Below are 25,214 nucleotides of genomic sequence, written 5' to 3'. Positions count from 1 at the left end.
AATCGGAATCAAAATCCTCCAGAATCGGAATTGGAATGGTCCATTCTCAGTCTGTTTGATTTAAACAGGAATGGAAATGAGAATTAAAATCAGTAGGAATGGAATTCCATTCCCAAGGAAGGCACAGGGAATGGCCATTCCCTCAAATGGGGGAATGCCATTCCAGCAGGAATGGAAATGGGATTCCGATTCCACCCAACCAAACAGTTGGACTGATTCTAGACTCCTATTCTTCCAAACCAAACAGACCTTAGTTGTTTTGAATTGTAAAACACCCCGTTAAGTTTTGAATCGGGCTGAGGTGACCCAGCCCGGTCATGTAAATAGGGTCCCGTCAAGACTCAAAACTGGGCTCTAATGAATTTCATCAACCCAACTTAGTTATGGAGTTCGACTGGGCTCAGGTCAGCCCAATTTTAGAGACCTATTTCTAAACAAATTATATGTTTTGAACATGATAAAGGAAGAGGAGGTGCTAATGAGGTCATTTTGAATCTTCCACAGGCCAAATGACCAATACAAAAGGGATCCATTCTGGTGGAAGGTCCAGATCGGCCCACGTGGCTGAATTATGTGGCATAAAATGTGATCAAGTTGGTTAAGAAACCTTTTTTCCTAGGATCTAAGGGTCTACGCCTCATATAACTTGCCATCTGTCCAATTTTCTGACAGATCCTACTTAGAAAATCAACTAGGACAAGAATCAGTTGGTACTCTACAGCTATTAGGATTTGATGTTACTGAATTCAATGGTTCGTCTGGGTCATTGTGTCATATTTAAATATGGGTCAATCCGAACCTCGACCCGTGGGCTGGACCAAGATCAGCCCAAATATAAACTGAGCTGAACTTTGGGCCCAAAATCTGGGCCAGGCCTGAGTCTAGTTTGTCTTTAACTGGGCCACTTTCTCATTGGTTCCTTCTATATTCTAAGCTATATACATTCAAAAGAGAAACCTTAACTGTTTAACCGAGAGGTTGATTGAAATTTCCAAAACCCCTAACACTATGGGAGGCATGGATCAAAATTCTGCATCGTATCAATTGGCCAGTAACTGATACATTGATTTTAACACTTTGTTTTAAACATTAATTAACATCATTTCAATCCCTCCTAAATTTTGAAAAAAAAAATACTAACAAAAAGAAATATAAGGTGTCAAAGATCTGTTCAACCTAAAAGCTAAAAGCTAAGCTGTCAAGGGATGTCCCTGGTTAGGTTTTTATTCTTTAGTACATCCCCTCACGTGAAAGTTCATTGGGCTTAAGCGTGGACAAGTAGAGGCCCATTCATATCTTATGCTTAATTTAATTAATTATATTGGGGGCAATAAAGATTGAACACTAGACCACTTTATTAAATAGTTTCTATCAGCATGTTAAAGAACTATTCAACTTAAAATTTTAAGCTATTAAGTGCTTTAACATAAGGCATTATCACATTAGATGCAATGTATTGATACACCCCTTCTCTCATATCAAAGTGTTTGAATATTCTGAGGCTTTTCTTTACACCACCTACTCAAGTCTCACTAGGTTTGCGTGGGAAAACCTTAGCCATCTACATTTGACAGTCTGAGCTGTCAACAGAGCTCCCTGTGAGCTTTGACCCTGCACCATATAGGGGGTTGTTCAACATGTTTGGTTTTATTTTTGAAAACAGAAATAGCTGCCACATCAATAAATACACTATAATTTTTCCTTATTTGATGATTGTTTTAAGTTTTAACACCCCTAGTTTACCCTACAATGTATCACTCTGGATCTGCTACCCACAACTATTCAGACGTCCCTACCCACATAACACCACTGTTTATTATGAATGACAAAGAAAATATTCTCGATGCATAATTGTAATATCCCGTGGATAAAGATGTGGGAATAACTTGTGGGTAGCATATCAAAGCCCACAATGTATCCACACCATCAGTGGGAACCAAGCCTGCAATGTATCATGCATGAAAAACCCAATTGATAGCGCCAGCTGTCAAATTTGAGCAAAGTTTAACTGAATATTTTGGCTGTTTAACAGGCTGTCGAATCAATGATAAGGTTATGCGCCTGTAATAGATTCTTGAGCCCTACTGTCAAAGGTGCGGGCCCATGTTTTTATTACTGGTATAGAACCTCATTATTATTTTCACAGCCTGCTGAACAGCCAAAACGTTCAGCTAATCTGAACAGCCAAATTTTTCCTAACTTGGGTTGCTTATTATCCTAACCCATGTTAATTTGCATATGGGCCCACAAACAAGATCGACAATCAGGCTGCTTTTGGCATGGTAAAAGGAAAATTATTATCGAATTGTCTTGATCCCCTCAAATGACAAGCTAAACACTAAGCAGGCACAGTCCATGGGTCATGTGGACCCTAAGCCCTACTTGTAAAACCTAGCGTTGAGCTCACATTTGCTCCTCACAGTACATCCCCACCTTGTATTAGGAACATCTCCTAATAATAAATACCAAAGATGACGAAACATCATGAGGAGATATTCTTAATACAAGGTGGGGATGTGCTGTGGGGGGCATTATGGGGCGTAGATGTGAACTTCCAAGCGTTGGATCCACAAACTCGTATTGCAACAGTAGATCTACGTCCAAAAATGGTTGGTCAGTGTAGGCAGGCAATTGAACAGGTGAGAAAGATAATGGATGTCCACCATTAATGATTCAACCAAGTAGAAACAAAGAAAGCGAATCTACGTAGAGAATATATCAATAAGCCAAGCGGAGAGAGAAGCAACACGTCAATCCTCTTGAGAGCTATCACTATCAGCCTCAGCCAACAGGCCCAACACCTTCTCTCAAGTCTCACCCTCACGCCCACTCGATTTCTTTGCACATTTTCTTCATTGGAAGACGTGACACAGGACTTAATTTTGAACCACAACTCTAAAGTATAAACAGCAGCTTTCCACGACATTAATTGGAACTGAATACCAACCACATACTCATTCAGCCTCTTTTAATTTGTTTGGGGCTTGTTTGTGTTTGGACCTAACAAGCTCATCAAATTCACCCATTACTTTGGCTTTGGCTTTTCATGGTGAGAGATGTCTCATTAACCATGACAGGGCTATAACTTCTACTTGCACGTCTCAACTGCTTTGCAGTAAGTCTGAGGCCTGATTTATTTTTGTTTACAATTTTACCTTATTTTGTTTGGTTGCAATATGAAGTAATATAAGACTTGAAGCACAACAAAGTAAAACCCAAAACAAAAATAGATCAAAATTTGCATTCCCATGCATTTGCATTAGTACAAACAAAATTGCACTACAGTGACAAAGCACATTGGGGTCGGTCGTGCCATAATAGGTCACTATGAGCTTTTCTTGAATTTATTTCCTTCACATTTGGCTCAATGGGAGATGTTCCATTGAGCGTATTAATCATGAGTCCAAATCCAGATCTACTGATCATAGAGATGTTCCCGATGTATGGCTATGGCTGTAATGTGTCCTGTGGATAGAACGTGGCCAGCGTGTTTGTGGTCAGCAGATACGAACTCATATATAAAAGGCATACTCTTCTTGATCCAACTTTGGAAAGATCTTGCTGTCCATTATTCATTCTTGCTTCCATTTTTATCATGGAATGCAGGAAAAGGTGGGTTAGATTTCTGGTCAAACTAAAATTGATTTGTGTGTGAATTAATGTGAATAGATACAAGAAATTAAATAAAGAGGGTGATGGAGACAATATTGTCTTTTTGAGCTTTAAATCAACCACTCCATGTGGAAAATGCATGCAACTTTACAAAATATGGGACCTGCCCAAATTACTTCTCTTTTTCCTTTCATGCACAAGAAAAAAAAAAGGGTCTGGAATCACGTGGAGAATTCTGTTAAGGTTGATTTTATGGGAATAGGGGTCTGGAATCAGAATCAGATTCGGAATATACAATCTTATGGTTGGGTGGAATCGGAACCTCATTTCCGTTTTCGCATTTGATCTCTTAGTAATAAGATACCATTCCAACTGATTTCAATTGCAGTGTTACTTTCCATCTGAACCAAATTAGCTATGGGAATAAATCATTTCAATTCTGGTTCTGAGGAGTTTCGATTCTCATTCAAACTGTAAATCAAATGGACCCTTATAAGTGAGAAAATATGGTTGTTGACAATCCTATTGAAGAATTTATCAGCTTTTCTTTTTAAATTGGACTGGACCTACATATTCCAATTAAACCGAGTGAGGCTAAACCAAGACCATTTTTTGGTCCAAAAAATGAACCACACACACATATATCTATTTATATATATAGTAAAACAGTCCAGTTATCATGCCTCCTCTCTTCTCCTTCCTCCAAACCCCCCTTTCCTAATTTCTTTTTTTTTTTAATTCTTTTAATTTTATATAATTACACATTAAACCAATAAAGAAATAACACACAATTTAACTATTTCTAGTGACCATAAAGAAAGAAGGATTTGTTTTTCTAATGTTTAGTCAAGTGGCTCCATTCCCCCACTTTCTTCTAAGTTGTCTATAATTCCTATTTATCTCCTAAATTATCTCTAATTCATATTTATCTCTTAAATTATCTCTAATTTAGTAGAGAGATTCCCCCCCTAAACTATCTCTAATTCTTATTTATCCTCTCCCCCACTTTTTATCTTCATTTATCTGAAGAAAGTTTCAATTAAAAAAAATCAGAATTATTTAAATATTATAACAAAGGGAGCATTTGGTGTAGTTTAAAAAAAAATCAGAATTATTCAAATCAAAACTATTTAAAAATCAGAAGAAAGTTATTAAATCAATTAACTATTTCTGTTTGGCACGCAGAAGATCTATCCACCAAAAGATGGAACGCTAAAAATATGCGAGAAGACCATTTTGGGCTGACTTCTTGTGTTTTTCGCGTTTTAATCTCGCGTAGAAAGACGCGCACGTCTACCAAATTGTCTCTGGGCTGCCCAGATCATATGTCAAAAGCTCGATGCATCTTTTGACTGTCAAAGCTACAAGAAAATCTTCTCAAAAAGACTTGCCAAGTAGGCCCAAAATTATATAGTAACTTCAAAATATTTATCCAAAACATAAAAATTAATTATAATAGATTTAATAATATTCATATTATAAACAATTCTATATTTTTACAAAATTCATCATGAAATTATGTAGTAACAATATAAACTATAATTTTCTGAATTATTCAATTTAAATTTTATTCAAATAATAAAAAATTAACATTAAAAACTAAAACATTATTTAAATATTTCAATAACTAAACATCTTAAATATCATAACATTAAAATAGATAAATAATTATATTAAAAATATTTAATATTACGTGATAATTTTAAAATAAATAAAATTGAAATAATGAAAATTTTAAATATTTTACATATTATTTAAATATTTAAATTATGAAATATTTAACATGACTAAAATTAAATAGTTAAAATAATGAAATCGTGTAATAAATTTAAAAAATTCTTAATGTATAAAAATAATTATAGTAGATTTCATAGTATTAATATTAATGATAATTTAATATTTTACAAAATTAATAACAAATTATGTACTAATATACTAATTATAGTTTTAGATATTATTAAATTCAATAAATAATTAAGATTGTAACAATTTAAATAATTAAATAATTTTGTAAGTAACTAATTTCACTTATATAAATTAATAATTATAGAAAATGGCTTTCAAATAATTTAATATTTATTAGTAATAATTTTACGATAATAATGTATATTCGTTAAATATTTATATGTACTAAAATTAATATTTATTTTATTTTCAGTAATTATTTATTGTATTTTTTTATAAATATGTTTTCAATAATTACTTATAAATCTATTTTTGTTTTGCTATTTAATAGAAAATTGTCAATAATTATTGGAGATTAAACAACTATTATTTAACTTTTGAAATTTAATTTATTGTATTTTTGTTAGAAATTTATTTTTAGTAATTATATATGTTTATAATTTATTGATTAATATTTATTATAAATTAAACTATTATTTGAGATTACACTATTTATTAACTAATTTAATATATCTTCAGTTTTTATCGTATTGTTCATGAATTGGTTCAGTTCGGTTGTAGGCTGTTTTGCCAACCAAGCTCGAGAGTTTGTCACCCAAAACTAACTAACCATTATTGAATTTAAATTTAATAAATTATAGTGACATTATTAAAAAATAAATTAAAAAGAATTAGATTTATTATATAAAATATTTTAGACTAAGAAATATGGGAATTCTTCCACTTTCCTGTATTAAAAAATCCATATTTAAAATAAAAAATATTAATATATATCTATGGTTGAGCCAATTCAATTTTGGTCAGTTTACAAGGCCAAACCGAAACCTAACTTGGTCAGGTTGGAAAGTTGTTGAACCAAAGTCGAACGGAAAATACTAGTAAATTAATCAACTTGGGTCAAGTTCTATCAAATTGGTTATTAAACAGTTGAAATATAAAACAATTATATACTCTTATGTACTTCTATTGTTTGGCTTTCACTTAATCCCCACTAGTATATATATAGGAAGACCCTTACTCCATTACCCCCACCCTGCATTCTCTTTGACTCTATCTCCTCTCCCCTTTTCACTACTCCCATTAAGCCATGCCACCATTCCTAACCCAACTACTTAAAAATCTTGCTAGAATCTCTCTCCTAAGGCATCTCCTCTAAGCCATTAGGAATGTATCATGTTACCCCACTCCCCAATCAATTCCTAAAACCTCTCCCCCAAATCTATATCCACTCTCTCTCACTTAGAATATTTATATTAATTAATAAATAGATAAATACAATTAATATTTAATCCAACTCATATTCAATGAGTATTAAATAGTGTTATTACCATCAACAATCGGCGGCAGCTGATCATGTAATGTTTCCTTTGAGCAAAGATTAGCGGCAGTTGTAGCGAGCAGAGATCAGTGGCCACTCATCCAAGCTAAGTGAACCCGTAGGTATAAGGGATAAAAAGGTAACTTTGTTAATCAATCAAATATTTGAGTTAAAGGGTAAATTGGACATTTTAGACTTTCCATCCATCTTTAAAGGCACTGATAAGACTTAGACAATTGTCATAAACAATAAAAGCAGCATCACTCAATTTTCAAATAGTAAGGGTACATTTAGTCAATTAGCTAAACCATAAGGATAGTTTAAGAAATTTACCCTTTAATTTAATTGTTGATCTCCTTGAAAATGAGTCCGGATCTACTCTTCAAAGAGGGTGCCTCACACACACATCTTACCATGCATTGGGAACATTTCCCGTACTTTTAAGTTATTATTCACTAGAAATGTTCTCAATGCACGATGGATGTGCATGTGAGGCGCCCAAGTGTGAGGAACAAATGCCGCCTCCTCGTAATTGGATTTATTCTTCACAAAGCGTGAAATGGGATCTACTCCTCACAAATAGGCGCCACTGTGCATTAAGAATATCTCCCGTGAATAATAACTAATAAGTAAGGGAGATGTTCCCAATGCATGGTAGGACATAGGTGTGAGGAGCAGATCCAGCCTCCACGGACCGCACCTCATACTAATCTTACCGTAAATCACATCCGTGCATTGAAAACATCTTCCCACACTTGATGATGTTTAAGCTGTGAGGTTGTCTACAAAAGGGAAATAATCAATACCAAAAAAAGAAAAAAAAGAAAAAGACGTATAATGTAATAATGGGAAAACCTATGAACAAAAAATATGATATGAATTTTGACCAATCATCACTTATCCATGATTCCAGTTTTTTATTAGGGAGAAGTACCAATGAACCCACCTCAGAATTTACTAGGCCCAAAATAAAGGGGAATGCATCCTGACCGTGAATTATGGTTTATGGGGGGTGAGGGTAAGTTTAAGGGGGGCCTGGAATTCAGAATTGTGCATCGTGTGTCTCCCTACTTTTCCGTTTTTATAATGTAATAATGTGTGGCTGTAATGCTACTATGGGAGACATCCATCGTTGTTACAATGAGATGAGATCTCCTCCATTCAAATTCAATTGCCACGTGTCGCTCCAGAGACGAGATCTAGATCAATCATCAATTCCGCATCTAAAAATTTTCTATTCCAACAGTGGGTCTTGATCTTCTCCCGTATATAATAATATATAATAATACTTATGAATTATTATATACGGGAGATGGTCTCAATACACGGTGGGATGTGTATGTAAAGTCGTTGTGAGGCGCTGTGTGAGGAGCAGATTTCACCTCGGTTCGAACATGGTAGTACGCCTCTAATATACTATTTTATTGCCCAAGTCGTAGGCGTATATCCGACGATACGTGTTTGAATGCGTTTAAATATACGGTATCGATACTTTCGGTATCCTATAAGGGCCTTCCTCTTCTCCTTAGGCCAAGCAAAAAACAGAAAGCGGGAGAGCGACTGAGCGTCTGAGCGCGAGAGAGAACGAGCGGAGAGGAACGAGAGGAAGGAATTCGAGTTGAGTCATCACGGCTATACTTGGAGTCGTCGGGTGGAATCTCCACCACGAGGAGAATTCATCTCAAGTGGACCAATTTCAGAACTTTCTTGTAGAGGAGAGAATTCCTTCCCCTCACGGTGGTAGGGGTGCTCTACCCTCCGAAGGCGGAAGCCCCTCCGATCTCCTCTTCCTCGCCGGCGGTGGTGGTCTCTTCCCCTCCTTCCCCCCAACCCATCTCCCCTTTTCCACCTTTTCCGTTCGGGTCGAATAGGGGGCTAATAACAGCCACTGACCTACCTAACTTTTTTCCGATATTCACGTCGTCGTGACCTTGTTTGTCCGAGAAACCAACTGGTTTTTTGTCCACGATGTTGACCATTAAAAGGGTCCCCACCGTCGTCTCTAACTTCCAGGAAGAAAGCCCTGAAGCACTCGGTTGCGGCCGGAATTGCCTCGGCAAGTGTTGCGTACCCGGTAAGGCTAAGACCCTTCTCTGGTTCCATATTTGAGCTCTCAATTGCATAGAAATTTTAGAAATTTTGAATGGGTCTTCGTTAATTGTTCAGTGTCGAAACTTCCTCTCTACGCTTTGAAAAGAGATGGCAGCGATTCGATCAAAGGCGAGGGAGCAGTCCAATCCGAGGAGAGCAACCAGGTTTGTTTCCTCAACGATTTGCTGCTGGGGCAGTGGGAGAATCGGATGAGCCGAGGCCTCTTCCGCTACGACGTGACGACCTGTGAGACCAAGGTTATTCCTGGGGATTATGGTTTCATTGCGCAGCTCAATGAAGGTCGTCACCTGAAGAAACGGCCAACCGAGTTCCGTGTCGACCGGGTCCTCCAGCCCTTTGATGAGAAGAAGTTCAATTTCACTAAGGTGGGCCAAGAGGAGGTACTCTTCAGGTTCGAGGAGGGTGAAGACGATGAGACTAAGTATTTTCCCGATGCGCCTGTCGGCCAGAATTCCAAGTCTCCCAGCGTCATTGCCATTAATGTATGCCCAATTCGATTTCAGATTATTTCATCTCTGATGGTGGTAGAATATGTAAGACAATTAGTTGTGAAATCACTCTTTTTGATTTGATATTTGTTCCATCTGGTTTTCAGGTTAGCCCCATTGAGTATGGACATGTACTTCTGATTCCCCATGTCCTCGATTGCTTGCCTCAGAGGATTGACCATGAAAGCTTCTTGCTTGCTCTTCATATGGCAGATGAAGCAGCAAATCCATTCTTCCGGCTGGGCTACAACAGCTTGGGTGCCTTTGCCACCATCAATCACCTCCATTTCCAGGTAGATAACTACTACGGTTGATTGCATGATCTTGTTTCACAGAAATTTCTACCTGTTGCCTTTATTAGCAGTAGTTGTTCAGATTGGTTCAATTTATGTGTACAATCGACAATTTATTCCATTGCCACAGGCATATTACCTGTCGGTTCCCTTCCCGGTCGAGAAGGCCCCAACTCAGAAAATTATCACGGTGAAGAATGTACCAGATAATGGGGTGATAGTGTCCAAACTGTTGAATTATCCAGTTAGGGGACTGGTTTTTGAGGGTGGAAAAACAATGAAAGATCTGTCTGATGCTGTCGCTAGTTCTTGCATCTGCCTCCAAGATAACAACATTCCATACAATATTCTCATCTCTGATTGTGGCAAGCGGGTCTTCCTTTTCCCTCAGGTAATTTGTTGCTACCCAAACTCTGCTTCAGATGCAATCTTAAATTGGCGGCTCATTTTGCAATTGCTTTACTTGAGGCTGCAGATATCTTTGTTGTATCTAACTAATTAGCACAGATTATGAAGCTATGTTGGGTTATATCTACATATTCTGAATGATTCATTAATATGACTACCCCCTGGAAAATTTGGAATGTTTACATGCACTGAAGACTTCTTTACAAAATCATTAGATCAGTGTAATAATCCTTTTGCATAATGTCATAGTTTTATAATCATTTAAGACAGAACAAGAAAGTCTACTGATCAAAAAAAAAAAAATAACATAGAAAAAGAATGTTTATAGTTAATATTACGGTATTACCTAAGAGGTTCAGTGTAAGTTGCTTCTTGTGTTCATGGAGCTAGATCATCCGGTTGTAGTCTATCTCTTAAATGGATTGCAGTCCAGTAACTGCACCTGTAAAACAATTTGATCACTGAACCCTGGTCAAAGACCAAAGTTTCGGTTGATTTTTAGGTTAACAAATAGTGAAAAGCTTGCATCAGCCAACACTCTTTAAGGCTATGTTTGGTTTGAAGGAAAAGGCAGGGAAAGGAAGGGAAAGACAGGGAAACCAATACAAGGTTTGTAAAGGTTTCCCTACCTTTCCCTTCCTTTCCCTATATTTTTCTTCAAACCGAACATAGCCTAAGGGTTTCAAGTTTATCCTTTTCTCTAGCCATTGGAGTAGTATTTTGTCGATAATGACTTTGCATTGTAAGGCTTTTCCTTCTGAAAGTACTATTACTGCTTTATTATAATCGGCTGTTTTGGAAGCCTCTCCCTCAGCAGCCTTTATCCTTTTCTTCTACTGATAGAAAGCCCACTATTTCTGAAAAAAAAAATGTTAGGGTGTGGCTAGAAAGTAGAAACATATGACCCACATAAATGAGGTTAGCATCACCTTACAGCTTGCCTCAAAAAAGTTAGGCCACATTGTGGGAAATCATCTGTTCTACTTGTTCTTTTTTAATCATATAAAACATGGTAATATTGTTACATCTTACCTAATTATCCTGAAAGAGACTATAATTGACCAAATGGTCCATGATTTGAATAATGTCAAATATATAATGTATTTTTAATCTAATTGCTCTCTATACATTAGATCTGATCGGTGTTTATGTGAAAAATAAAACAAAATAAGATTACAACATGTGATTTTCATCGAGTATTATATTAGTGTTTCGTCTTAATTCTTATCTTCATTGAAGAATAAGACAACTTGTAACCAAAGAAAAAGGAGTAAGACAACACTTAAAATATATAGGCAGGTAGGTTTCACTGTTTCTAGTCAGAATTCTTCAAACTCTTCCTAACCAGCTGCTGTGGTCACTCCGTCAAGTCACAGGAATTTAGTTAAACTGTGATTACAATCTAGATGCTTGCATTAACAAATGAAAAAACTAATCGACTGCTGCCAATGTTTGAATAGTGTTATGCAGAGAAGCAGGCACTTGGAGAAGTGAACCAGGAGCTTCTAGACACCCAAGTAAACCCTGCAGTGTGGGAGATAAGCGGGCACATGGTGTTGAAGAGGAGGAAAGATTATGAAGATGCATCAGAGGACTATGCTTGGAGGCTCCTGGCTGAGGTCTCTCTCTCAAAGGAGAGGTTTGAAGAGGTGAAGGCTTACATATTGGAAGCTGCAGGGTTGCAAGAGGCTTGTGTGGAGGTGGCCAATGTTGGAAACGAGGAGCAGGAAGAAGCTCCATTTGAGGCTCCAGGGCCAACCCCCACTCCACATTTTCCCCAGGATTGTCTGGTTCTGCAGTGATGCTTTATGCTTGGTCTATTTTAATGGTTTTTGTATATATTTGAGGCTCTAGGGCCAACCCCCAACCCACTTTACCCCAATACTTGTTTGGAGCTGCAGTGAGCTTTTAGTATATTTTAAAGGTTTGTGTAGTCAAAGGCATCTTTTGCTTGGTCTCCATTAAATAAAACAAGCAGTTGATGATCCATGCAGTGGTAGTATGGGTCTGCAACTGCAACTGCAACTGCAAGAGGGCACTCTTGATTAATAGTTGTGTTTGTATTTGCAGTAATCCTTGTACATGCACCAGTTTGTAACCAGTTATCCGGTTGCAAATAATTGGCAGTTTGTTCCAATTGTTTAGAGTTTTGATATTTTCTCTTAAAAAATATCGAAAGTGTAGATTTGTGAAGGAGAGAGAGAAAAAACAAAAAAAAGAGCGATTAAAAGCCAGAAAGATATCTCCGTGATTATCGCAGTTATTAGTCACTATATAACGTTTTTGTTGGCAGTTCTAAACAAATAGACGTTTCTTGAGTACTGTTTCTTCTAACGTGGTGTTGATATATCACCATTTTCTGGAATAATGACATCAATGCCAAACAGATGCTTGATCTCATATTCAGGTGGTATTTGGTATAATTTCTGTTTATTTAATAAATCGTGTCATATTACATCAATCATTGGAAAAAGTTTCATTTTAACGCTTCTCCCAATGTTAAATTTACTAAAATGATATTTAATGGTTTTTAGTTGTTAATAAACAATTTATCCAAAAATATTCTTGATTTTGAAAATAAATTAAATACAAAAATTTATTATTATTTTATTATTTTTTTTTAAGCCCATGGGCTTAGCATTAATCCACACTCCCCAATAGATGGAGGAAAGACCAAGAAATTCTTATTTAATACAAAAATTTACTTAATAAGCGAAAGCTGTACTGAAAACATAATTTTTGATAGATGAATTCTTATTTAATCCGGAGGAACGAGACGCACATCAAATAACCAACTGAAATATTAGAAAGATTGGTCTATAGTCCCATTATTGTATCATTCCCAATACATAATATATATATATATATTAGATTTTATATGTATTTTTCTTTTTTACCGCTCTTATCTATTTGAGTCTTTAAATGTAACAACATGGTGTATGTTTGAAATTTACCCAAAGTTTCCTTATTGAAGTTTTTCTCAAACTTTCCACTTGTTATTGGTTTTTTTCAAATGTGTTTTGACACGTATCTTAAAGCCGATTTTTTTTTTTTTAATATTTACTATACCACCTTAAATTGAAATAGGATTATTGAACACAATAATTGTTTGGCAGGCTCTTGAAAGGACATCACTCATAAAATACATAATTTATATTGTGGGTCCTAAGCATTTTATGACTAACGTGGGACTTTGTGATTGGTTCAACAGCCTGAACTAGGAGTGGAAAAATCATACTATTTTTCCCTGTTGGTTTTTCTATCTTTCTTTCCCTTTTCCTACCATTTTCTTCAAACCATACATAACCTTAAAGTTTAAACCTTAATATTTCTCAAGATAAGAGGAGTCAATTTGAAAGAAGCATAAAACCTTATAAGTGAAAAAGGAAAAGGAGTGAAAGCAAATTGACTACGGATGGAACATTCATTTTACGGTAAATGGAATTTCAACATGTCCTAGTGTTGTTTGTGCATTTTCTGTAGAGTTCCGCACTTTTTCTTTGTTCTATTTTTCTTCTTCACCATCCCGACCTGTTGATCGTTGTTTGGGATTAGGGTTTTTTTTTTCTTTTTTTGCATTGGCAAGTCATCCAATTGTTATTTTTTTTTGGAATTATTTGTCTTCGCGTGTGTGTTTGGAGTTTTGATGTGTGAGGGTTTTGGTCTTGGTTCTTTGATTTCAGTTGGGGTTTTAGGTTTTTGAGTGTTAGGGATTTTGGTTTCTCTTGTGAATGATGTTTCATCTTAAGCTTCCATTTTGGTTGGTGTTTTGGGTTTTCAAGTGTTTGGGGATTTTGGGATATTTATTTATTTATTTATTGTTTTTATATTTTAACATAAATTGTAATTAATTTATAATATTTTGGTTGATGTTGTGACTAAGGATAACTAAGCAGGTAAGGGTAAACAGATTGAATTCAAATTGAATCAAGCAATATCCGAATTCAAATTCGATTAGAAAATTTGATATCTGAACTCGATTCAATATCTAACGGATATTGAAAATTAATATTCGAATTCGATTAAATATTTGAATATTCGATTCATTTTGAATTCGACCAATTAATTATTTTATATAATTAATAAATATTTTATTTATATAAAGTATATAAATATATAAATTAGTTATATAATTTAGTTATTATATATATAAATATATTATATATAAAAATTAATAATCAACTGAATTCAGATATATATCGAATCGAATCAAGTCATATCCGAATTTGACCGATTAAATATTTCAATTATTCAAATTTGACTCAATTATATCGAATCTTGAATTCAAAATTGGATTTTTGAATACCATTGACACCCCTATAAACATGTAGTCACATGCAGTACCAATGTTGGGTCTGGTAAGGGTGCCATTAAGCTAGTGTTGCTCCTTCAACTAAGGAATGTTTAGTGTAGCCAAATCAACACTCCTTATCCTGTTTGGACCGTTATCAATGATTCTGTTTGTTTTGGATTAATTCGTCTGATTCAATTGACTATCTACAATGAATTGTATGCAATGATGATTATTTGATTAATGCCTAATTCAACTCATATTGACATTTTTTTTATGATTTTTTTGCTTGCATGTCTAATTTTCTCACTTGCTTGATGATCAAGCACAGCCCATATATCAAGGTTCAAAAAATTGACACGTATCGACCCATCGACTGATACATATCATATCGGGAGCACCCCGATATGCCCCTACAGAGGGTGTTTCAAGGTTCTGACTGGTTCAGGGGTAAAGGAACCTTAAACCACCCCCTGAACCGATTTTGAAAAAAAAAATAAAAAAAGTACTGATATTGCCTGATATGCCCCTACCGGCGTATTGAGCATATCGATATTTAGAACCTTACCATATATTGCACCCAATCCCAAATATACACCTTGAATTCCCATACCAGCCCAATCTAGTTTGTATGATTGGGTTCAACTACTATAGTGTAGTCCAGTTTGGCTCGTCCAATTTTATTTCATGTACATGTAGGAGCACAAGTCAAGTGGGCTTGGTAGGGTTTTAGCTCAACTTAGGCCCAACCCAAAGAATTGGACCTGTAGGTATAAAAATGCGAAAATGATCCAAATTCTAGAGGTAGAGTGTAGGATGCTGGGAAAAACAAAGCATCAAAGATAAGAATTGATTGGGAAGATGAGAATAAAACTATCAAGGAATAAAGGTCAAAATGATGCTAGGGCTAGAATGCTCAACTGTTACCTAGATTAGGTCATTGGAGATAAAACAAAATGACTCCGGAAATATCATTGACTTGACAAATAACCCCCTTTCACATCATGAACCCAACTATTTGTAGATGGAGACTCACTTCGTGCATGGGCAATGATCAAGAATTGAAGAACATTCCTTGGGTGGTTAAGGGCTCTGGTCCCTAGGTATGTTCCAATAAGGACACACATAGGCTACGATGCAAGAGCATGTTCATCCTGATTCCCACACCCGTAGACTCCTACCACGTGTCATCTCAAGGGAGACAAGATTTGCCATACAAACAACCTTTTTAGTTATTTGCTCCCTCGACCACGGCTTGCTTTATTTACTTTGTCTTGCATCCCAAGAAGAGTATCTGCAATTGAGGTCTAAGTGTGAAGAGTGTCCACAACTGGCTTATGCAGAAATAGTTCATGGTCCTCCTTGAACAAACACTACTAACAACCGTGGAGCCTGTAGTCCTACTGCGGCTAGTCCACGGCAATACTTTAGTATTATATAAATCTATCCCCTTACAGGGCCTAAAGCTTGAGCTTGAGGTCAAACCCAAGCTATTCAACTGGAGCCCAACCCGCAATAAAATTTGATGCACTTTGGATTTGGTTCAGACTTAGACTGGGCTCAAATTGGTCAATTAGCACACATTAAAAATTGATATATACATGCATGCAAATATGTGTCTATATATACACATATACATGTATATAGGCCGGTGTTCGGCACCGCGTATATCTTATGGATGGGACCGAAACCATGGGATTTGGTCCCATTTTACTAGGTGTGGGTGGGACCGATCCACGCCAAACCCCAATATCTTGTGGACAAGTCCCTTCTACACCCCAATATATCGTCAATAGGAAAAACTCGTGAATATGTCCCGTCCACAGTTTATTTTTTATCACATGCTTCAAATAGGGGTTAGAGGCTGTGTAATCTAAGACAGACTGCAGATACACAAAGATATACCTTCAATTTTATCTTTGAAATTCCTGCAGTTGCATTTCGACTGTATGATCTAAAATATTAATTATTTTACTTAATTTTTTATTTTTATAAGTTTTTAATGTTTTTATCAATAAAATAATATTTTTAAATATTTAAAATATATTTTTTAATTTTTTACTATTTTACTATTGTTTTATAAAAAATTTAATTTTTATTGCAAGGTTTTTAAAACAGACCCAGAGAACGAACCAGTTAGGGGTCCGGTTCCTGGGTCGAACAGTTCAACCACCCGGGTCAACGGTTTGTTGACCAAATCAACATTTTTTTTTTTGCAAATTTCTGATTTTAGAGAAAAGCAAAACCGGCCACCTAACAGGTTCCCAATTTTTTCGATCCGACCATCTGGTCCGATCCAGTTTTGAAAACCATGATTTATTGGTTAATATTAATTCATTGATGCATTTTTTTTTTAATATTTATCATATAAATTGCAAAAATTAGATATTCATAATTAACTATGTATATCATTCATAAAATGTATATGAGATACATGGAATCAAAAAGTATGATGTGGACTAATCCACACCATGCTACAAAACGCCACTGTGGATGTGGACTGATCTAGTTCATATGGTTTGTTCACAGTTCAAACAGCTGTGGACTGTGGTGTGGTGTGGATTCGTCCCTGCCACAGGGTGTGGTGTGGACCAGTTCACACTCACCAATTTCTCATTTACACCACAGAACACCCCCATAATTAAGCCAGGCTTTGGTTGGGATACGATCGGATTATGCTCAGGCTGGGTTCAGAATTCCCAAGGGCTAGATCCAAGCCAACCCAAAAAAATAAAAAACCTGAACTTTTGGGCCCAAACCCAGCTCAAGTATAAAAATTTGAAGCCCAGCCCTTACAAATTGAGGGTTGAATTAGTCCAGGCTCGGGTTTGGGAACCTATGATGCCGGAAAGGTATGATATCAGAAGGGCAGAAGAGCATTGACAAATCACCCTGATGTTACTACTTTCATGACACCGGTTAATTGGTTGTAAGTTTTTCCAGTATCATAGTCAAACCGTTTTTTGTTTGTGGTTCAAAATGGATCCATTGTTTACTTGATGAAAGGGGCATATCCCCTTCATTCAAATACATCTGATAAAATTGGAGCAGAGAGAAGTTAACATGGCACTTGCACAAGGATGACTCACAAATTGACAAATATTGAATGGATTTTAATATAAAATTTTAATGGTACATTTCTCATATGTTGAAGCATATATTAATGTGGGATTAAAATATATATATATATATATATATACATGTATGAGAAGGGCAAAAAACCTTCAGAATCCCCTAATAATATACATTTTGTATTACAAAAGAACTACGTTATAATATATGAAATGACAGGAAGGATAATACATAGATTACAGACACAGAGAAACGGCTTACTTCTTCAATATATCTGAAACATTCTTTCGGGTGCTAACAACAACTGGTGACGTCGAAAACCCATTTCTTTTATCTGAAACCAATAGGTGATCACTTCGCCTGATATTCTCTTGGTCTTCACTAGATTCACTGGGAGATGACCCCATGATCTGAACTGTTAAGCTTCCAACTACAATGAACCAAGGCCGAAAATATAGTTAAAACATTTTCAGTTTACAGACACAAAATTGTCAGTTTTAGATAGAGAAAAAACAAGTGACCATATAAGTGGAAAGAGTGAGATAACTGAACACCTGTGGTGCTGCCAGGATGCAGATTGCAATATAAACCCTAGAAAACAGGTTAATAATGACAATGCTCTGGGAATGAGATAGTTTTCACTTATCACATGTAAGGGATATATGTTAATCTATCTATTCATCTGGGCTATCTGTTAATCCATCTATTCATCTACATGAAGACAAGACCCCAACATCCCTCAAAAAATCAAAACAATCAGGTAGCCCCCAGCTCTTGCTGGAAACCAGAAGATTATAGGAAAACTCATGTTCAGTTATCTTATAGTTGCTGATATTAATCAGTTTAACAGTAACCTGCACGTATTGGCTTGGCTAATGTATTGAAATTATGCCTTTATTTCACTCTCAAGTCTTTAGGATCATTGTAAGGTAACCTATCCAAGTAGAAAAATAAGAGTCATTTCAAGACAATAGATTCATTACTTTATTGCAATGTTTATTTGTTTAATCATTAAATGGTCCTCCTCAAAGCTTAGTACTTTGAAATTTTGAACTACCATTTCTTGATTTCATCCAATAGGTTAATGAAATAGTTCATGAATTATTGAGGGGTTTTTTCTTTTCTTTCAAAGTCCGCATAAATGATTAGTCTTTCTGGATGTTCAAGAGAAGATTTGGTGGCATCAACAAATTATTTGTCATTTACATTGTTTTAAAAGCGCAAGGCGTAAGGCGAGGCACACACCTTTTTGAAGCAAGGTGTAAAATTACCAAAAAAAAAAGGTAAAAGTTAAAAAAAAAAGTCAGAAAATTCAAAAAAATAATGCCAAAACATTTAAAAAAATGCAAAAAAATAAAAAATATTAAACATAACATTAATAAAAAATATAAACTTAAATTTTAAAATAAATAATTTAAAAAACCTATTATCTAAAATTAAAATACATAAGCACAACGTGTGAAGCATATTCAAATGAAAATTTAAAAATAAAAGCAAACATATAAAGCATTTTCAAGCATATAAAACCCACAATCTCTTTTTCTTCCTTAGTTGCATTACTTCAAGTAGCTAATGTGATGTAAAACATATTGCATTCTTGATTCTACGAGTTGCCTTTGTACCATGCCCCTCGAGGCAAGCCCGAACAAGTCCATGTTAGGGTCTTAAATTCTTATTTTCTCACATAAAAAATAATGATTTTATAACTTTAATTGTCTTTTAAGAAGATATTTTATTAGAAGGAATGAATGAACAACATTAGCAAATAGGGGGTTCACCAAGCGCGCACACCTGGGATGAGGTGCAAGGCACACTAGGCGTGCACCTAGGAGTCTAGGACCTGGGCGAGGCACATACCCTAAAATGCACCTTGTCTCTATGCCTAGGCATGGCTGAGGCGTGCCTTTTAAATCATTGGTAATTTCAATGGTTAAGTTTCCTAAAAAAAAACTTAAGATTATACAACAAATAAAATCAGCAAGATAAGAGGTCATGTCATCTTACCAAGTATAAGGGCAGCACCAATCCATCCAACAACGCCCCACCTCTCACCAAGTAGAAACCAAGCAAAACCGGCACCCCATACTGGTTCCAAACCATAAACAATGGCAGTTTCTGTTGCTGATATGTCACGCATTGCAGCCATCTATACAACCAAATTTTAAGTCCCATTAAAAATAATAGAAAAAGATACTAGTTGTTGTACAAAGTTCTGTTAATTTTAAAAGAGGGGAGACATGAATTTTTAAATCAAACAGCTCTGTTCTACAATCTATAGTTGAACTGAAAAAGTTATACCTCTATCCATAAGCATACCCCAGTTGAAAATACTCCTGTATAGAGTGCAGGTATCCATGGAAAAGTAACCATCGAATCCCACACCATTGTCCACGTCCAGGATGCTGGGTCCCATTCTTGCATGCCACTAAACCAGCCTCCTATAAAATACCACATTGTTGACAGTAAAGCAACGACACATACCTGAATTAAAACACAGAGATGTCAAACCATGCATGAAAAAAATGCCTGATAAACTATAGAATCCAAAATTTATACATGGAAATTTGTAAAGGAACCTTATGGGAATAATTCACCATTCTGAGGAAACTAACCTCATATCCAAGGAGTGGCAAAAAATTTTCCTTCTTTGTACTTCGTGAGATATGCTCTGTTCTCAGCATGTGGATCCCAAAAAATACTGCACTCAAAAAGTTCAAAAGATCCCCAACCTGAAATGGATTAACATAAACTGGTAAGCTTTTGAACTGCCACCAACATTAAAGAATTGGCAATAGGTCATGCAATGCATACACAGGGAGGAGATCCACTTGATTCCAGCATTGTCAACCCCAAGACGGACATTAGAGCTCCAAACCAGGTTCGGGCTGGCACTGTTGCTCCTAGCATGCCATCTAGCAGTGGTACAACAATTACCTGCTCAAATCACCCAGAATAGTTTTAAAACATGCTCTTTCTTTCCCTAGAGAGCAATAAATTACTTAATGATACATCAAAAGTGCATGACATTCAGATAATCTGAACTAAGTAACTCACTGTGAACAAAGAAAGAAATGATGCACGCCCAACATCAGATGTAAGTAGCCCAAGGGCTTGCATAAAGTAGCCCAAACTGACCCAGAATCCCAACTCCATCCCTGCAGTCCGGGTCTGAACATCATCTCGTGACCGTAAAACAAATGGTAAAAATGGGATTGCTGAAACAGCAAATCGCACAACTGTAAAGGCTGCTGGATCCATGATCGCTTCAGCATCTTTCAACACTAGAACTTCACTCGCTGAAACATGAGATCAATACGAATCAAAGAAAAATTGTAAGATGGATTATACAAAAACTTAATTACAAATGTATTATGATAATGAAACTTTGCTAGTTGTAATAAAGACACAGATCAGTGGGATTGAAATACAAGTTCCAGCAATGGCAAAAAAGACACGGATCATGTTAATAGTTAATAACTCCACTACTATTTACATGGGTTTTGCTAATAAAAAATAACATGAATATAGCAGCTGCGGCTGCAATAAAGCAGCTTTTCTCTTGGAAATTGGCACATTGGTCATCAGTTTGGATCTAGGAAGCTAAATGATTTCCAAACAAATGGATAAAAGCACAATGAGAAAAGAAGGAATCACCCAAGCAAAACTTCCGGGTAACTAATTACAGTTTCAGGAATCTATTAAGTATCATTATTAGCAATAATTCCACCAGTATGAAGCCATTTTGTGCCAAGTTGGAAATACTAAAATAGTCAAGCTTCCTTTACCATTTAAGAGTAGTAATGTCAGAATTTTTTTATATTGTTTTTTACTTCTGTTTTCTTGTATGTGATTGAAACCATGAGAACTTACATTTTAGAAAGCAACTGAGGTCATGAAGTTTCCATATGAGTACTAGTGGACGTCTGGATGGATTGAAATAATAAAATCCTCATTGCCCCTGATCTTCAGTGCATATCTTCCATTTTTACCTCTAGCACAAAGTATAAAACAAATGCTCTCTACTACCCATTCTTCGCAGTTTGGCGGAAATCTAGCCTTGTGAATATCAAATTTTATCTAGACAAGTCCTACTTTCATAGAATGTTCCTTGATCCAAAACCAATTGATCTTAAATTGCTCCATTCACCACTCTCAAGTATTCTCAAGACTCATATTTCCATACTGCATTGCCCTTCTGTGTTGTTTGATGATGATCATGTTTTCTAACCACTCATCAGAGTTTGTAATAATATATGACCACTTCAGAATTTTAAGCTAACCATTAATATCCAACCATGTCTTTGTCATATATGGTGTCACACCTTTGTTGTCTTAACCAAATGCAAAATTAAGTGTCTTTGCATTTCTGTATTTTTCAAGCATCCCCTGCTTAACATATAAGACAGAATCCCTACTTGAACTCTCAGCTCAATTCAACCTGACTCAACAAAGCCTTTCCCATGACTATATGGGGTTGGCAACAGGAATCCTGTTTCACAAATTACTCTATCAAGGGCCATGCCTATTGCTAAATTGTTATCTTTGAGTGATTTCTCACTACCATCCTAGTCTAAGTGCATTGTGCTCATAAAATTGAACAACTCTCCATTTTGACCCTAATATATTATATTTTCTTTTTTCCACCAGTGCCAATGCATGTCATTTCAATTGCAACAAGATTCTGTTTGGGAATCCAGATATTTAAGGAAAAGATTTCATAGGGCATATGCTATACTTTAGAAACAATGGTACTGGTATGATTGATGCCACTATCTACAACCTTGCTACCATGGAAAAATTAGAATGGCATGCTCATGTAAACCCTGAACCTGTATGTTTCATCATCCTGAGCAACAATGATACCACTTTCAACCTTCCCTAACATACACAAGACAGCTTAAACATTGTCCTATTGTTCTTGGAGAACCAATTGGAAGCTCAATCGCATTTGTAAAACATACACGTTTGTATGATTTCATATACCATTAAGAAATTCTTAGGTGGACAGCTCTGAATAAGCTAGGAGCCCGTGAAAGCAAAACTTAGAAACCTAGAAGTATCATTTCTCCATTGTTAGTGCACCTTGGAAGGCTAGAATAAATTAGTCATAACTCTCCTTAGAAACAAAAAAAAAAAAAAAAAGGTATTCCCAAATGAACTTTTTTATCTCTTGGAAAGTAATAATAATGATGATTGGCAGCATTTCTGAGATGGGTTCACATCTTCAAATTGTCTAATACATTTCTAATAGTACAGATTCCTCTATACTTTAGCTTCTGTACTATGTCATGTCAGTGTCAGTAACCATCTAAGTTTACAAGTACAACACAAAGTCCCAGCCTACATGTACTTAAAAGGTTCATATACTCTAGTACTACCCTTATATCTATGATTTTCCAACTCCCCAGGGTTACCTTTAAAATTTAAAGTGCAAAAGTACAATTCTTGGCACCAATCAGAGCATTTGGCTAAATGAAACTTCACCGGTTCAAACATGTATAGGAAGAAGCAACTCTTGGTACTTGAATACATTTGATGTCAATGATTTTTGAATGTGGCAAAGCACATAATTACCAGGATGCAGGACACAAAACAGCTCATACAACCCAAGGGCCAATTTACTTGACTCGTACCAGTAATATAACCTTAAGTCCCACAAGCTACTTAGACCTAAACTTTGCAAGAAAATCATGTCAAATGCAATAATTTATTACTTACCTGCTTAAATTATTTGAGTTGCAAAACTGAAAACTTCAAGAGCAACCCAATTACTCTAGAATCTTTTTGAAAAGTTCCATATCTACTAGATATGCCATGTATGCAGGTAAGAGAACTTGTAGTTGACTACTTTGCCACCCACGGCAACACAGCACGTACTAGATACCTCAAATCTAACCTTGTCACCTGATAACTCGCAAAGGTACAAATCCTAATCATCCCCATTCAGTTCATATTATTAAGACCATTTTTTCATTACCAGGAGATAATAAAGAAAACAACCAACAAAACAAATTCTAAAAACGCAGCAAATTAACATTAAATTAAGCAATTCAAGGCAAAATTAGGCAATTTGTCCTCAGTAGGCCAACATTGAACCTTGAAGTGAACTAAATCCAGATATGGAGACCGGGTAACTACGACCCTTACAGAATGAAATAAGCAGCCAAGTTGGGTGGTTTTTTCCACCAAATTCCACCAAAAATACTACTGATTACGATGACCCATATTGAACCAACTACAACAGAGACGATTACCATCCAAATTCTAAACATAATAGCACTATCAAAGGATAAATAAGATAGAGATAAGGGAAGAGGAGAAACATACCATATACAATGGTGATAATATTAAGTAAAACGATGCTCCTGACCTTCCTGGGTGCAAATAAGATCCTCCGCCAAAAGGGTCTTTTTCCGACCAACAATTTTAAACCTTTATGGATTAGTTTCCTACCCAAACTACTCACAATCTTAACCTTCGGCTCAACTCTAACTGGTTTTTTGAATTTCGAGGGCAATTCTTCATCCACGGGCAATAAAATGGTTCCTTCAGCCAGTCCGCCCAACTGGGAAGCTTTTCTCTTGACTTCCTTTGCAACAGTAGTGGCAGGAATTTCAAGATTCGACTCTTTTAAAGAAGAAGAAGAAGAAGAAGAAGAAGAAGAAGAAGAAGAAGAAGAAGAGTGGTCTAGAGAGAATTTGGCGTGATGGATTCTTCCTCTCTTTCTTCTGCGAATAGAGAATGAGAAGATGGAAGAGGTGCGAGAAGACGAGACCGTGAAAGAAGAATCGCTCGTTGTCTTCCATGACCATCTCCATGTTGACGTTGATGCCATGAACGAGCAGAACCTTCAGGAGAGATCAGAACAGCAGAAAATTCTGAAAATTCGGAGGGAGTAATAAATGGCACAATCGTCTCTCTGTTTTTAAGCCAGCACCAGAGTTCCAGGTGCCAACCAGTGTAAGGGTAAAATGGTAAACTAAAAAAATCGAGAGGACAAAAAAAATATCGCGATTCAACATATTTAATATTTTATTTATATGATCAGCAGGCAGAGCAAGGAGTGGGTGGTGAAAGACGAGACAAAAGGCTGATATTTGTCATTCACACAGATAACAACGATAGTGAGGAATGGGGGTGGATACGAATCAAGTTATTCACGAGTTATTTGGCTTTGTGAAAAGTTTCAATTCGATTTGGTCTAAATGCAACTTTGAGCCAAATTTAAATCCAATTATGCTTCGTTTGATTTGTGGACAAAGTAGGATGGGATGGGATGAGAAAGTGTGTAAATTTTATTTTCATCATTTGGTTATACAAGGAAAAATAATGAGAAAATTCATTTTCCTATAATTGTTTTGTGAGAAAATAATTAAAGGTGGACATGATTTTTTCGCAATCTTTTGTGTTTTTTTCCCTAGTTTGCCTTATTGTTTTAACATTTCCATCATTCCATGCTTGTAGAAGTAGAATTCTCTCTCTCTCTACATAATCATCTTTGTCATATGTCAAATTGATTATAAACAAGTCTCAAAATATTGATACGGTGGTAGAGGCATATTAGGCTGTATGATAGTTTTTTTTAGGTTTTACTTTTTTGTTTTTTTTTTGGAACCGGTTCAGAGGAATTGGTTTAAGACCCAACTACCCTCTGAACCAGTGGTTAACCCAATACAACCCTTGGAGGGGTGTATGAAGAAGCCATCGGCACGATA

The 25,214-nt window shown here is 35.9% G+C and overlaps 2 protein-coding genes across 2 annotated transcripts; one reads left to right on the top strand and one right to left on the bottom strand.

The window, feature by feature from the left end:
• The first annotated feature begins 8,142 nt into the window (after nucleotides 1-8,142).
• On the top strand, nucleotides 8,143-12,273 carry LOC148855109 (GDP-L-galactose phosphorylase 1-like). Its single transcript, XM_088983711.1, has 5 exons — nucleotides 8,143-8,909; nucleotides 9,002-9,429; nucleotides 9,543-9,728; nucleotides 9,859-10,119; nucleotides 11,597-12,273. Exons 1-5 carry the CDS (start codon nucleotides 8,804-8,806, stop codon nucleotides 11,936-11,938), a joined length of 1,323 nt encoding a protein of 440 aa, XP_088839837.1. The 5' UTR covers nucleotides 8,143-8,803; the 3' UTR covers nucleotides 11,939-12,273.
• Nucleotides 12,274-17,519: 5,246 nt separating this feature from the next.
• On the bottom strand, nucleotides 17,520-24,509 carry LOC148855108 (uncharacterized). Its single transcript, XM_088982522.1, has 7 exons — nucleotides 23,827-24,509; nucleotides 20,554-20,795; nucleotides 20,311-20,433; nucleotides 20,112-20,228; nucleotides 19,798-19,980; nucleotides 19,504-19,645; nucleotides 17,520-17,929 (listed from the first exon to the last, which is right to left on the bottom strand). The coding sequence occupies exons 1-7, from the start codon at nucleotides 24,332-24,334 to the stop codon at nucleotides 17,757-17,759; spliced, it is 1,488 nt and encodes a 495-aa protein (XP_088838648.1). The 5' UTR covers nucleotides 24,335-24,509; the 3' UTR covers nucleotides 17,520-17,756.
• Between the last annotated feature and the right edge of the window lie 705 nt (nucleotides 24,510-25,214).

The sequence above is a fragment of the Nelumbo lutea genome, chromosome 4, assembly GCF_056320005.1.
Source record: "Nelumbo lutea isolate HS-2025 chromosome 4, American lotus-T2T, whole genome shotgun sequence".
Lineage (NCBI taxonomy): Eukaryota > Viridiplantae > Streptophyta > Magnoliopsida > Proteales > Nelumbonaceae > Nelumbo > Nelumbo lutea.
The sequence above is the reverse complement of the archived record's forward strand: the minus strand, read 5'-3'. Positions and strand labels throughout refer to the sequence as shown.

Bases quoted from the DNA above. Each gene is read 5' to 3' on its own strand.
- LOC148855109 (XM_088983711.1), top strand. From the start codon at position 8,804: ATGTTGACCATTAAAAGGGTCCCCACCGTCGTCTCTAACTTCCAGGAA. The intron at 9,729-9,858 runs GTAGATAACTAC...CCATTGCCACAG, and splicing joins TCAATCACCTCCATTTCCAG to GCATATTACCTGTCGGTTCC. The intron at 10,120-11,596 runs GTAATTTGTTGC...ATGTTTGAATAG, and splicing joins GGGTCTTCCTTTTCCCTCAG to TGTTATGCAGAGAAGCAGGC.
- LOC148855108 (XM_088982522.1), bottom strand. From the start codon at position 24,334: ATGGCATCAACGTCAACATGGAGATGGTCATGGAAGACAACGAGCGAT. The intron at 19,981-20,111 runs GTTAGTTTCCTC...GTTTTAATTCAG, and splicing joins TGCCACTCCTTGGATATGAG to GTATGTGTCGTTGCTTTACT. The intron at 17,930-19,503 runs GTAAGATGACAT...GGTTCATTGTAG, and splicing joins TGGTGCTGCCCTTATACTTG to TTGGAAGCTTAACAGTTCAG.